At 42.0% G+C, this 13,214-nt stretch overlaps 1 protein-coding gene across 1 annotated transcript in view; it reads left to right on the plus strand.

Annotated features, from left to right (window-relative positions):
• Positions 1-13,214, plus strand: part of LOC139611618 (collagen alpha-1(XXVII) chain A-like) — a 70,320-nt gene that overhangs the window by 31,237 nt on the left and 25,869 nt on the right. The window contains exons 8-14 of the mRNA XM_071466435.1: positions 428-472; positions 3,470-3,523; positions 4,065-4,109; positions 5,256-5,309; positions 6,056-6,100; positions 9,367-9,420; positions 11,179-11,223. Of these exons, the coding sequence (XP_071322536.1) occupies positions 428-472; positions 3,470-3,523; positions 4,065-4,109; positions 5,256-5,309; positions 6,056-6,100; positions 9,367-9,420; positions 11,179-11,223 (342 nt within the window). The remainder of the gene's footprint in view (positions 1-427; positions 473-3,469; positions 3,524-4,064; positions 4,110-5,255; positions 5,310-6,055; positions 6,101-9,366; positions 9,421-11,178; positions 11,224-13,214) is intronic.

Here is a 13,214-nt window from a genome sequence, read left to right on the forward strand (position 1 = left end):
CTATAGAAAAGTACTATGTCAGGCTGTCTTCTGCTCTGCAGGCAGAGAGAGAGACCTACTATCTGACTCACACAGGAAGGCATTTATATCCTCAACATGCCATGATCCTGGCATGGCCTCCCCAGCACAATTTCTGTGTGAAAAGGGCCAGTGGAAAGTCTGATCCCTTGACAGGAGGGCAGATTGATTCCTTGCATATGGCACCAAACTTGTCTGTCTGTCTGTTAGTACTAAAAAAAAACATGCCTCTTCTCTTTCTTTTTGTTTTGTTTTACTTAGCACAAACTCCATTTCTCATTTCCCCCACCAAGGTAGAAATTCAGCTCGACAGGTTTTTCCTCATCTGTGAATGGTTTAAGAATTTGTGTGTTTTCTCTATTATTTTACTCTTCAACTCACCTCCCACGTCTCCTGTTTGTCTCTTCAGGGACAGAAAGGTTACCCTGGTCCACCTGGACTCCCTGGAGAGCCTGTAAGTATCTTTCTCTGTTTCATGGATACTGTTTTCCACGTCTTTGATGCTAAATGTTGTTCTCCTCTGCTTCTGCTATTCTTCACACTCCCATTAACACCACACATGAAAAAGCCCAACATTCCCATAACATGCAGCTCGTGCCAAGATGACGTAATGTTATTCTGTAATAAGAAATATACAACTCCTTGTTTCTTGCTTGTAGATATTACGTCCTTTAACCTGATGCACTTCCCGTTACCTGCATTTGCTTTCATGAGTCTCTTATGGTGTCCACTATCAAGACCCTTACTCATGACTAATCCCTCATATTCTCACTTCATTCTTTAAAACCGCAGTCGTCATCCTCTCTCAGATCACTTAATCTCTCACTCTGTGCGTGTGTGTGTGTGTGTGTGTGTGTGTGTGTGTTTTTGTGCGTGCACCAAACATGCCTGTAGGGCAGCAAGATTAGATTAGCCTGTTATGAAGCGCCAGTGAGGACAGACATCTGGCCAAAGCGCTGAGCTAAAGCGATGCTCTCCAGGATATCAGAAAGAGATGCCAAACAGAGAGAAAATAGAGAGAAAAGAAACAGGAACAGGCCAACTAGGCCAACAGTGACACACTCACGGCCGTGACACTGCAGCTTTGGAGGAAGTCTGTCTTTCGTGCTCTGGATCTGCCAGTTGTGTATTTAATGTTCAGTCTCTCTCCTACAGCGTTTTACGCTGATGCTATGTTATTCTCAATTGTGCGTTTAATTTCTTTTAGAGTTTCTTCCTCCTCTATCTGACCATCTTATTTAAACTGGGGAAATCTGTTCAATGAGCTCTTTTATTTGCTGCTACAAGTGGGAGGAGACATGACTTTGTCTGTTTAGTCCAGCCCAACAGGACTATTTTAAGTATGGAGCATCCAGCCTCATGTCCAGAGCTATTTTCAGTCAGGTTGGGTCTTACTACTGTTGGTATTAAGGAAAGGCCTTAGTCATGGAAAGCAGAGTGGAACATTCTCCTCATTGTCACACAGTTTATAATAAGTCCCCGTTCTCGCGGTGACGTCACCGGGACAGGGAGTTCCCGCACTACTCATCATGGAGAAGGAGAACTTTTTCTCTCTCACCGTCATGTCCTTCCACTCTGTACATCCTCAAACGCCCCCCTCTTTCCCACAGACCTGCTGCTGCTGATCACAGTCCCGGCCTTGAGTCTGAATCACCACAGCACTAGTGACTGAGTAATGAGCACAACTGTTTGGCAGTGTGGACTCTCCAGCTATTGAGAGCAAAGGCCAGCTGGTGTGCATAAAGTGTTGATGACTTTTTGTTACTGTAATACACCATGGGCCCTCCTGGCTGCTGGCCCGCTAAAGGTCCAAAACCCACTTAGCCAAATTCTTGTCTGGTTTTAACTGGCTGCATTGTGCACTATATTTATCCAAGAGAGGGAGCGGCAGGCAGTGTGCATGGCTGCATGTCCGGAGTGTGTCAAAGGAAGTTATACATGTGCTCCGCAAATTTTGGAAACAATCTGATTTTGTGTGTGTGTGTGTGTGTGTGTGTGTGTGATGGTTACTCACACACACACATGGAAACCAAACTCCTAATTATCTTCGATGGCCTATACACAGACCACATCTGAGGAGTGTGTTAAGCTTTTAACAATAACCACTAGTTCCAGTATCCAAACAGGTGTACTCAGGAGGAACAGCTGATATACTGCACAGTGCTGGGATGTAAATAAGTACATTTACTGAAGTACCAATTTGAGGTATACATTCTTTACTTAGGCCTAAGTATTTTCACTTCATACCACCTTATACCTATATTGCACCACAATTCAGAAGCTAGTTGCTCAGCTACATTTATTTAACAGCTATTTTTACTAGTTACTACTTTTTTTATATGCAAAACCTATGATCAGCATATAAAATATAGTGAATTGTTCTAAATTAAACTACATAAAATACTAACTCCACCTTGACAAACTAAATAAAATACAACTTACTCAACAAATAAATGTATTAATAATAAAAACGTATATAAAAAACAGTCTCATATTTGCAGAGGCTTTGAGTTGGCCTATTGCACTTCTGACACTTAAGTTTGCTCATAATACTTGCATACCTTTACTCACCAATGCTGACTTTTACTTGTGTTGGAGTATTTTTAAAGTGTGATATTGCTTTTACTTAAGTAAAGTGCCTGAATACTTCATCCACTACTGGTGATGTGGATAACATCCTTTATCAGGATCTATGCAATTTTATATTGTGATAGTGATTTACAGTGATTATAGTGAATTTTCTGAAAATCAAGTTGGGATCATATTAAGGAGCTCAGTAATTTTAGATTCAATTAGATTCAACTTTATTGTCAGTTCACACAGTAAATACCAGAATAGCAAAGTGCATATAGATATATGAAGATAAACTGTTGACAGTAAAGCAGTGTGGTGGACACAGTAAGAAGGGGTTTCGCTGATGTGCACAGAAATAAAAACACTCTTACATATTGATCTGTAACATTTTTCTTACCAATCTAATAAAACCAGAGATATTAAAGGTATAGCTGCCTGTGAACAGTAGTAGTAGTAGTAGTAAAATCTCCGATGGGTAACAAACTTATATGGTCTTGTATAGATATATATCTTTGTATCGCACAACTTTAATACTAGAATAACAAAGCAAAAAGACCTCAATATGACTAAACATTTTCATACAGTGGTGCACCAGATAACTGCAGTCATGCTCACAAAGTAAACTCGCTCATTTCATTATACAGTCATTTTTCATTTTAATTAAGTCCATCCCTTCTGCACTGTCTCCCTCTGTGAAACTGTCCACTATTGTGGAGAATGGCTTGACTGTGCGTGTGCGTTGCTGTAATTTTGATCAGCTACCCCACCTCACCTGACCCACCCTCTCTCTCTCTCTCTCTCCCTCTCTCTCTCTCTCTCTTTCTCTCTCTGTCTCTCCTTTTTCTCTCCTCTCTCTTTCTCTCTTTCTTCCCTGCAGGGAGAGCAAGGTCCAATCGGAAGCCCAGGTGCCAAAGGTTATCCTGGCAGGCAGGTGCAGTAAATCCTCTGCTGTGACTGGTACAGTTGTAGTCAGGGCCATAGTAAGGGCAGGGGGCCAAGTGGAATTAGGTTATATTGAACAGCTGACTTGGAGGCAAATATCTGGGTAAATACTGTGCAGAGGAATTGGAATATTTGAAAAGATAAAGTGGCCCAAGAGAACAACATCACAAGCTGCAGCCTCAGAAATTACCATGAAGCTGTAATGTTGCATTTCTTGCACAGCTACTATACAGCACAAGACTCTTTTACAGTGTATTGCACAGTAGTAGCTGTTATTGTGTGGTGCCTTTCAGGGCAACATGCAAACGACTTTTTAATTGAATAGAATTTTACATTTTATGTGTAATACTATTGTCTCACCTTATTTTAACAACATATTAGAAGTTGTAGTCCTTGGCTTGCCACCTCTAAAATGCCATCATGACACACACATACACACATTCACAGTGTATTTGGGCAACTTTATTTCAGGTGTAGACCAGTAAAAGTGTTGAGCTGCTAAAAATAGTTCCTTTTATTGTGTTTTTCAGGGTTTACCAGGGCCTATAGGACCAGTGGGGCCTAAAGGCGTTCGGGTAAGTTAACTCAACATACTCCCTTCAAATGTGCTGCTCAGGTTTGATCATGTCACTCAAAATTACTAACATTGGTGCTTTAACAGGACCTGTGAATATGTTTATAGGCAGGGCGGTCGGCCTGACAGCTTACCGACACTTCTCACCTCACAATATTTGTAGAAGGAGACTGTAAAACACGCAGAAATCTGTTCAACCAGGGGTTACAAACTATTGGTATTTTGTGTCGTAAACCTGACGTTGCGTGAGATGCAACAACACACAAGTGCGTGCATGTATGAAAGCAGGCGTGCACCGGCATCCACCTCTGCACACTCAAATACATTCATATGCACTCACTCAACCGGTGTGAGCCGCTATTAATAGTATGCTACATGAAGGAGCCTTTACTTGTAATGTAAACATTGTATTACTGTATACAGACACTTACTGAAAGACTGGCTGTTGATAAGCCTCTGCATACAAACACACACCCTTTAGGTACACAAACAAAGAAACACACACTCACAGATACAAACAGTGATTTGTATGTTGCGTTCCAATAAAGGTTCTTTATCAGTTCCCCTTGGCTGCTCCGAAGCCTCCCCTGCCCCCACTGGCTGGAATTTCCTGTTTAAGCTCCGTATGAGGCCCTGCTGTGTTAAGGAGGCATTCTAGTCTTCTCTCTCTCACTGAGCCACCTTTCCACAGATTCTTCACTCTCTTTTGCAACATACTCCATATTGTGTACATGTAAACCTTCTCGACTCATGCAGGCCCACAACTACCGTCTCAGCTGCTCCTCTGTTGTGCAACTGTTGTGGTGTTTGTGGCTGTTTTCCTCTGTGTGTGTCTCCCCCTGTACCGACAGCCCAGTGTGAGGCCCTGGCTATCTTCAGAGATCCCTGGCGTGAGGGTATGTGCCCTTGGACTACATCGTGGAAGCCAGCACCATGCAGTCCATGGGCATATACACTTGCCTCATGGCTTGGTTCTTCACGGGAGTCCACCCTATCCATGCTGGTCCGTCGGCCCCTGAAACCCAGCCCCAGAGCTGATGGGAGTTGCTGTTCTTCCAGCTGTTTTTACGGCATCCAAAAACTCACATCCCATATTCCTCCTCTCTCCTCTTCCTCCTGTCCTCCTCTCTCCTCTCCTCTCCTGCAGGGTTTCATTGGAATCCCGGGGCTTTTTGGCCTGCCTGGGCCTGATGGCGAAAGAGTGAGTTCTTGTCAAATGAATATTTCTCTTGGTTATAACTGCAAAAAATTCACAGTGACCAACTAAATCCAGCCAATGGCCCTGTGAGATGGCCTCTCCTGCTATTTCATTCAGCTGTCTTGTTGTTGTTATAATGTGGGAAACAGTCCCCAGCTGTCGGAGATGCTGCTGTATGAAGCTGTGTGGGAGTGCTGATGACTCATATGATAAAAGCCCCCTCTTAGAGCCTTTGAACTGCCTGACCTCATCAAGGCCTCCTCCTTCTGTGCAGCCTCTAAAACATGGAGCGATTAGCCTACTTATGACATGCTCCAGGGGGTTGCATCAACGTAGTAAGGCAGACTATAATCGGGACCCCTCCACAGACAGCCAGCGAGATGGGTCGTACCATAGCTTCCAGGAGAAACTGGTGTTTATTTAACATATATATGTTAGAGATGAGGCCCAGATCCCTCATAACAGGCTGGAAAAATGTTGGAGAGGCTGCAGTCAGCTGTTCCTCACATCTGTTGTAGCAGGAGCTGGGAGAGGCTTACAGCAAAGGCTTTTTAATTGTGTGTTTTGGGCTTGAGTCAGTCATGCCTGAGAGTGTTGTGTTTTGGTTTTGATATGTTTTTTTTACACAGTGTCTATCTTTCTCTTCCTTCTTTGTTTTTCTGTCTTCCTCGAACATTTTCTTTCCCCTTTCTGCTGTGTTTTCCATCCTGTCTCCACTCTTTCTCTCTCCTATCTCCTCTGATTTTCAGGGAATTCCCGGTGAACCAGGGAAGAGGGGCAAGATGGGTAGGCCGGTAAAGTTTTGTCTCAACATACTTTGCAGATAATCTTTGAAAAGTGTGATGAATTGTGTTGGAATTGTTGACCTTGAATGTATCGTCTGTTATTAATGAGAAAGAGTCAAACAGCATTCAAATCGATCTGCTACTTTATTATTTTGATTAAAGCTCTTAATGCTGCAGGCTCACAACCTCACTCCAACAAGGCAGTGAAATAGATTAGCATTACAATAAAGCTTTATAATTCGTTCTTCCCTTTCTATTTGGGGCATATTGAGAACGTTTGGTGCAAAGACTCCAACACCTACACATGTGAAAATTTATAAGGTCTGCATTTACGTCATTGTTTTAATCAGCTCAGTGTTTCCATGGCTGTTGGAAGGGTTAACTCCAGCCTGAGGACTGTGGAGTCCCACCAGCCGCATGTCGGGGTCTTGGATGCAAAGAGAAAAAGGCTTTTGTTGGAGGAAAGGGCTTTTGGTCCCCCCCAGCATGGAGCCAAGCCATTTGGAGGAAGTCAGTCAGCTCTGTTGTGTGTGTGTGTGTGTGTGTGTGTGTGTGTGTGTCAGATAGTGTTCAAAGTCAGCTTGACAGAGTGTTGCAGAAAGAGTGTATAACCCTGAAACTCACTGCTGAGATCATTTTGCAGCTGTTACTTATTGGCTTTTCACTAAATAAGGCATTTATAGACCAAAAAGTCTAAACACACGCACACCAGTGTCAGTTTAGGGTGAGGCTTTGAGAACTGCGTCTTATTCTGGAATCGGACAAATGTTTAGGTAGCTGTGGACGTCATTTTACCATGTCACACATTTACATATGCATTTGGTTCATGGGTTGTGTGTGTTTTCCCCACTCAGATAGGGCTGAATCATAAGAGTCAGTTGGGTTCAGTTTAAGACACTTTTCTTGTTCAGATAATCTGGACGTGCACAAATGCAAGCGCTCATATGGAAGTGCTGTCGTCACAGTTTGGTCCTCTCCGGCCCCTGCACATAAAAACACAAAACAATGTCACTTATTGCCATGCATATGTTTATGCATACTCTCACTAAAGAATAGAGGATAAAGTAATGTAACTTTAATGATTTTAAAATCTGCAGAAGGCCACTTTAACTGCTTCAGCCCTTTATCACTGACCTGTAAACACAACTGGCACACATATCACCTTCATCATTGTCATCTGATTACATACCCCTGCACGGAAAATTGAAAGCTACTACAGTTAAGATGATGGAGAAGAAAGAACAGAAGAAGCACCTGAACCACAGCCAGACATTTTAATGGCCATAACCACAGCACTCTGTCGAGGAAACACACACACACACACACACACACACAATCCGCCAGAGAGCGATGAGGGAACTGATATATGTGAAACATTGGAAAGTTTAAAAAGTTTCCAACATTTCAACTAAGCCTTTTGTTTTTTTTGCATATAACTGTTTAGGGTTGGCTTTGTTTGTCTTTCTGAGGTTCACATCATCCAAGCATCTGACAGTGCGCTGCTGTTGTGTTGTAGTGTTGTGATCCTTTTTGATTTTAAAAACTGAAGAACACGGTTGTCTGACGTGGTGTGAAAGCAGAAATACATTACAGACTCATGTGACTCTTCTCAAAGGCTTTTTTTTAAAGTGCTGTACTTGGCAATGCTATGGTTCCCACATTTGTCCTTAGTTTGTACGACAGTGGTGACAGTTGTATGATTCATCCTTTGGGTCACTTTCATGCTTCATTGATTTCTGTTGTACTTGTGCTTCCCCCAGTGCGCACAGTTTCTTAGTACCATAAAGCTGTCCCATGCATAATATTGACTGTACTTTGATAGCTGCTCCAGAAGCCTAGTAGAGACAGACAAGAGCTCTTTGTTGCACTGTACAATTACAGCATTGAATGATTATGATCATTTCATTGAACCGATGGGACATGTCAGAAGATCTAAGGATTTATTATGATTTAATTATGAAGTCAAAATGTCAGAGTTATCCCACACTGGTTTTCTTTCTTGCGTTTAGTCAGCAGATTTTATTTAGAGTTAGGGATTAGAATAAATATGCATGTTGTATATCTGACATCTCACTAAAATAACTGACATTTTCTTGAGGTAACTCAGTAATTGGCCAGAATAGCAGAACCTAGACATTAGAGTCTTTCTGAATGGTCTCGGTTTAAAGTGCGTTGGCCCTTGTGCTTTCTGCAGATGTGGTTTCTCTTTGCAGCACCAGCAGCTGTTAGCATAGCTCAGATTAGCCTCCCATTTACTGCTAAATGGACAGAATAATTACTTGGCTGCTGGTCTCTTGTACTCACCCTAAGTAGAACAGTTGGCTGCCCACACCCTACAGCTGATAGATTTAATGCCGATAATGATGCCATTATGCTCTTATTTTTGTATATATTTCAGACTGCACTTGTTTAATGTTATATTTGAGTGAATGAAATTGTTGTAATTGCTCTGCGATTACCAACATCCTGGGTGTTTTTTTTTAGCAGTCAGTGATATTTGAGAAAATGTTCTCTGTAAATTTGACTCCATGTTTAAAGACAAAATGATTTACTCTACATTTGCATTAGTGGAACTGATGGAGCATAACACAAACACACCCTCCTTCATGACTGAGGAATGTTATTTCTTTTTTTTTGTTTTTGCACAGTCAAAATTAGCATTGTATTTCACTATGTTTACTGAAACCTAAATTAAAGCAGTTACAACCAAAATATTTCATATCAACAATTCATCACAGGACTACTTTTATGTGGTAGGAATCACTCATATTGATGAACCCACAGAAAATTATCAACCAAATATGCAGTTCCTTTCAGCTTCACAGCGTCATTCAGCTATGTCTATTTTTTTTTTGGCCTGTAACTTTATTCTGACCATTTCAACCATCTAACCACTCTCATAACATTGTTATGTAGCTGTTTTCAGCTAAAAAGTTCTTTAAAAACAAACTGTTCACAGCCTGCTCAGCATTAAACAGCAGACAGTAGCAATTAGCAGCTAAAGACCCATATATTTCCCTTAGGAGTTAGTGAAGACCGAAAACAGAACAAAAAGAAGTGTTAATATTGGGTTTACATTTGTCAGGTGGCCAGAAATATTATTGTTGCATTCAGAACTTATTTCTGCTTTGGCCAAAATTCAGTTATCGCAGGTTTGATAAAGCACACAGTACCTACTCAAAGCAACAGGACACTTAAAAATGTGTTGGCTTTTTGAGTTTGATTGTGGCCGCTTGTGTGCATCCGAACATAAAAGCTCGTCTCTCTGTCCTCAGGGGTTTCCAGGGGACTTTGGGGAGAGAGGACCACCTGGACCAGATGGAGAGCCAGTATGTCACACACCCTGTTACACACACAGTCGTACACCTAAATACATCACCGATCCACATGCTCACACACACAAACCCACACCCCTACCACGTGCACATACACAAACTGAGAGCAGTGGTTTCACACACACACACACACACACTCCCCTGGTGTTTTAGTACTGTGACGTTTTGGCAGTGCTGGTGGGTAAATCATCTGACAGCACAGCAGTTTGCCTCTGTTTTTCTGTTTTATTTGAAGTTAATCTTTTTTTTTTTTTTTTTTTTTTGCTCCTGACAAGTTTTACTGCTGTATTTCATTTCATGCCGTCCCTTCCTCTGTTGTAGATAATTTTACTTGGCACTCGTTTTCTAAACCTGCAAGAAAGCCTATTAAGATGGACAGAGCAGTTGGCTGGTTGGGCTTTCAAATGCAGACGTTTCCATTCACTACTGTAAACTGGCCACCAACACACACATACACACGCAAGGTGATATCCAAGAATAGTAAATGATGTAATAGGATGTTGTTTTGAGTAATTATTCCCCATTTTGTAACGACAGGTCAGCAAACACCCTCTGTTGTGTGTTTCTGTCCATATGGAAGACATCAGGTTATTTGATCTCAGCATTTCCCCTGTTTTGAGATGTTCCCTGTCATTCTTACAAATGTAGCACTTCATCAGTCAGCGAGGAAAACTGTGGAATAAAAAGAGAAACACATCAGCAAGCTGCTCTTTAACACACATAAAAAAAGCATAGAAAGCATATAAAACACATTTATCTTTAAAAAAGACACTGCTCACACATCCCTGAGTTTACCAGTGGCTCAGTCTTTTACATCAGGCTGCTAAACTCCTAATGAATCCTTTCCCAGGCCTGATGCTTTTATTTTTGGTGTGAATTATGCACCAGATGCATCAGATCTTAGCATATATTTTAAATAATCTATTGAATGGTTTTATGAAATCCAAGATTATATATTTTACATATTTCTGCCCCACATGAGCCACTCTTTGTTCTCTCTACATTTCAGAAATGAAAGTCTGGTGTTTTTGACTTCTCCTGCAAAACATAACAAAACATAAGAGCACATTAGGGAAAGGTGTCTGAGAGGGAGGAGGCTCCACTGTCAGTGTTGGGTTTTTTGTTTTGTTTTTTTTTTTTTATGAAATAAAAAAAGTAGGAAAAAGCAGGAAATTCTGTTTTTTTTCTTGAACAAACAGGAGTCTTCAGCTGTGCTCTTAGCTCTGTATGGTAGTACTTGTTGACTATCTTAATTTAGCATGTTGGCACGCCAACATTTGCTAATTACCACCAAACAAAGTATAGCTGTTGGTCATGATGATGGTGCTGGTGGAAAAGTCAGGAGCCACAAGGAAACATCATCTTGAACCCATGAGTGTTTGCACCAATTCCTCTGGTAGATGTAGAAATATTTCGCTTTTACTGTCTGTTGTTGCTCAGTTAGGGGTCACCAAAGTCATTAGGATACATCCTCTGCTCTGGGGACCATGAATGTCTGTAAAAAAAACTTTTGAGGGAGAACAAACCTGCAGATTTGAAAAAGCCACTATGGGGCGATGGGCTCACATCCCCCCTCCAGCTTCACCTCAGACACACACACACACGTGCACACAGCCCCCTCTCATAAGCTGCGATGAACACTGAGCCACTCTTCTGAGCATGTTTGTTTAAAAAAGAGCCAATAACCCCAGAAACCTGCTCCTTCTCCCTCTCCCTTCATCTCACTTACTCTCTCTCCTCCTTTCTGACTAGGGTGACATGGGAGCCCCTGGTCCAAACGGAGTTCCTGGACTTATTGTGAGTAGTAGTTTGTGTGTTTCGGTGTGTAGTCTGTGTGCTCTCCCTAGTTTTAACATTATATTTTCCCAGACACTTATTCCATAAACACATAGCTGTAAAGAGTATGTTTAAATGAAACTGAATATGCCTACTTAATTGAAAAAAGACTCTCAATTAGCTCTCATCGTCATTTACACTGCCAGCTGCTTTAGTGGAAAACTAACCACGCTCTGCAGGTTCTTTACCACTGTGCTCATATTTAAAATAGTGAAAGTGGATGGCTTTGGAGGCCCAGATGGAAGAGATAGCTATTTTTTGACTGTAAAGCCTGAATGATGCAGTTTGTCCCTCTCATTTCCTCTCCTGACGAACAAGACAGTGATCCACTGTTTGATTGATCACACAACCCTTAACCAGGCATCCTGTTTCCCCCCTGAATCTGTCTCTTATTAACTATTTTTGAACAGGAACCCCCTCCCCCCTACCCACCTATCACCTTGCCCTCCACGCCTGCCCAGCCCGACAGCCACATAATTGTGTCTGATTATAATGTCTCACTGGTTTCTCTTGTCGTGTCCTGTATTCACCCATCGCTGCGCTCCTCCCGGTCTATTCTAAGCCACCGGTGGTGGTGGTAGGCCTGTAATTGGAGGACTCTGTGATTACAGCTCTGCTCAGAGCTCCATGTCCTCTGCATCCATCTGACCTGACAGTATAATGTACAGTACCCACCAGCAACACTGAGCTGCACTTGAAAGATATAAATATACAAGCAACCTTCTCTGAGCAGTTAACATGTAGACTACTCTGGCTTAGAAAGTCACAACACAGAGGAAAAAGGAAATCTCTTTGAAAAAGTAACAACACTGTTTTTTAAATTTAATAGTTTCTCTCTAACTTTCTTGCCCCCCCCCCCCCCCCCCCCCCCCCCTCCCCCCCCCACCCCCCCCCTCACCCCGCCTTGCTCATTGTAAAATATGTGTCCTTGGCCTTATACGCGCACCATCTTCCGCTAATCCTACTTTGATATGATGGAGGTTGAAACGGTTGTTGTACTGGCCCCAGGTCCACAAATGTGAATTCAATTAAAGACATGATACAGTACAATATATTGTGTTTCTTCATGCATTTCTGCGTTTTAGACAAGTGCAAAGGAAATATGTGGTTGACTGAGACAGTTAAGTATCAGTGGGCCCTCTAGAGGTCTGCACAGGTCTTAGAGGACAATAACTCTAAAAGGATCCTGAATAAAACTTTATTCCCAGGCATAAGATTTTCCCATATGAAGAGAAACCTTTTAACCTCTCAACACCAAATTAGGTGACGTATTGTGAGGGTAATTTTTTGCATTATATACGTCAACAACATCCTCTGTCACACATGCAGACACTACAGTATTCATGGAGAGACAAATATTTAATGCCGTGAGCCAAGGCCACCCTGTAGGTCTTTGCAAGCAGAAAATGCAGAGCTGCAGGGAATAAAAATAAGATAAATACCAGCAGCCTGTGGTGCTTCTCTGTAAAGACGACACATTTCACAAGCAGTTTCGTGAACATGGCCCCAATACAGTCTCTCTTTCACACACACTGACAAAAGCAAAGTTAATCCAATCAAGTCTTCAATCGGCCCACATAAGTGGTACTAAATAAACCACAGTTATCTCTTGCTGTTATGACTACAATCTTGTTCTGTCTTTCTTCTGCTCTGAGTGGTGAGGACCAGTACTGGTTTCTTTTCCAGTGATGTTACTTCAAGCATTTATTCCCTATAGCACAATCTCGGCTTCAAACTGCACGATCTATTCCTTATCTCCCAAAGTGGGCCATATATTATCATGTGACAGCTGTATGGATAATCTGGAAGCAAGACAATGACACTTCTTCTTGCATTTGCAGTAATGGATGCCTGTGTGAACTGAAGCGTACTCAGTGTGTGTTGTGTGTGTGTGTGTGTGTGTGTGTGTGTGTGTGTGTGTGTGTGCGCGTGCTTTTGTTGGAAAGTTTGTT

The sequence above is a fragment of the Trachinotus anak genome, unplaced genomic scaffold, assembly GCF_046630095.1.
Source record: "Trachinotus anak isolate AG129_WGS33_773 ecotype Australia unplaced genomic scaffold, CSIRO_AGI_Tana_v1 ptg000028l, whole genome shotgun sequence".
Taxonomy (NCBI): Eukaryota; Metazoa; Chordata; class Actinopteri; order Carangiformes; family Carangidae; genus Trachinotus; species Trachinotus anak.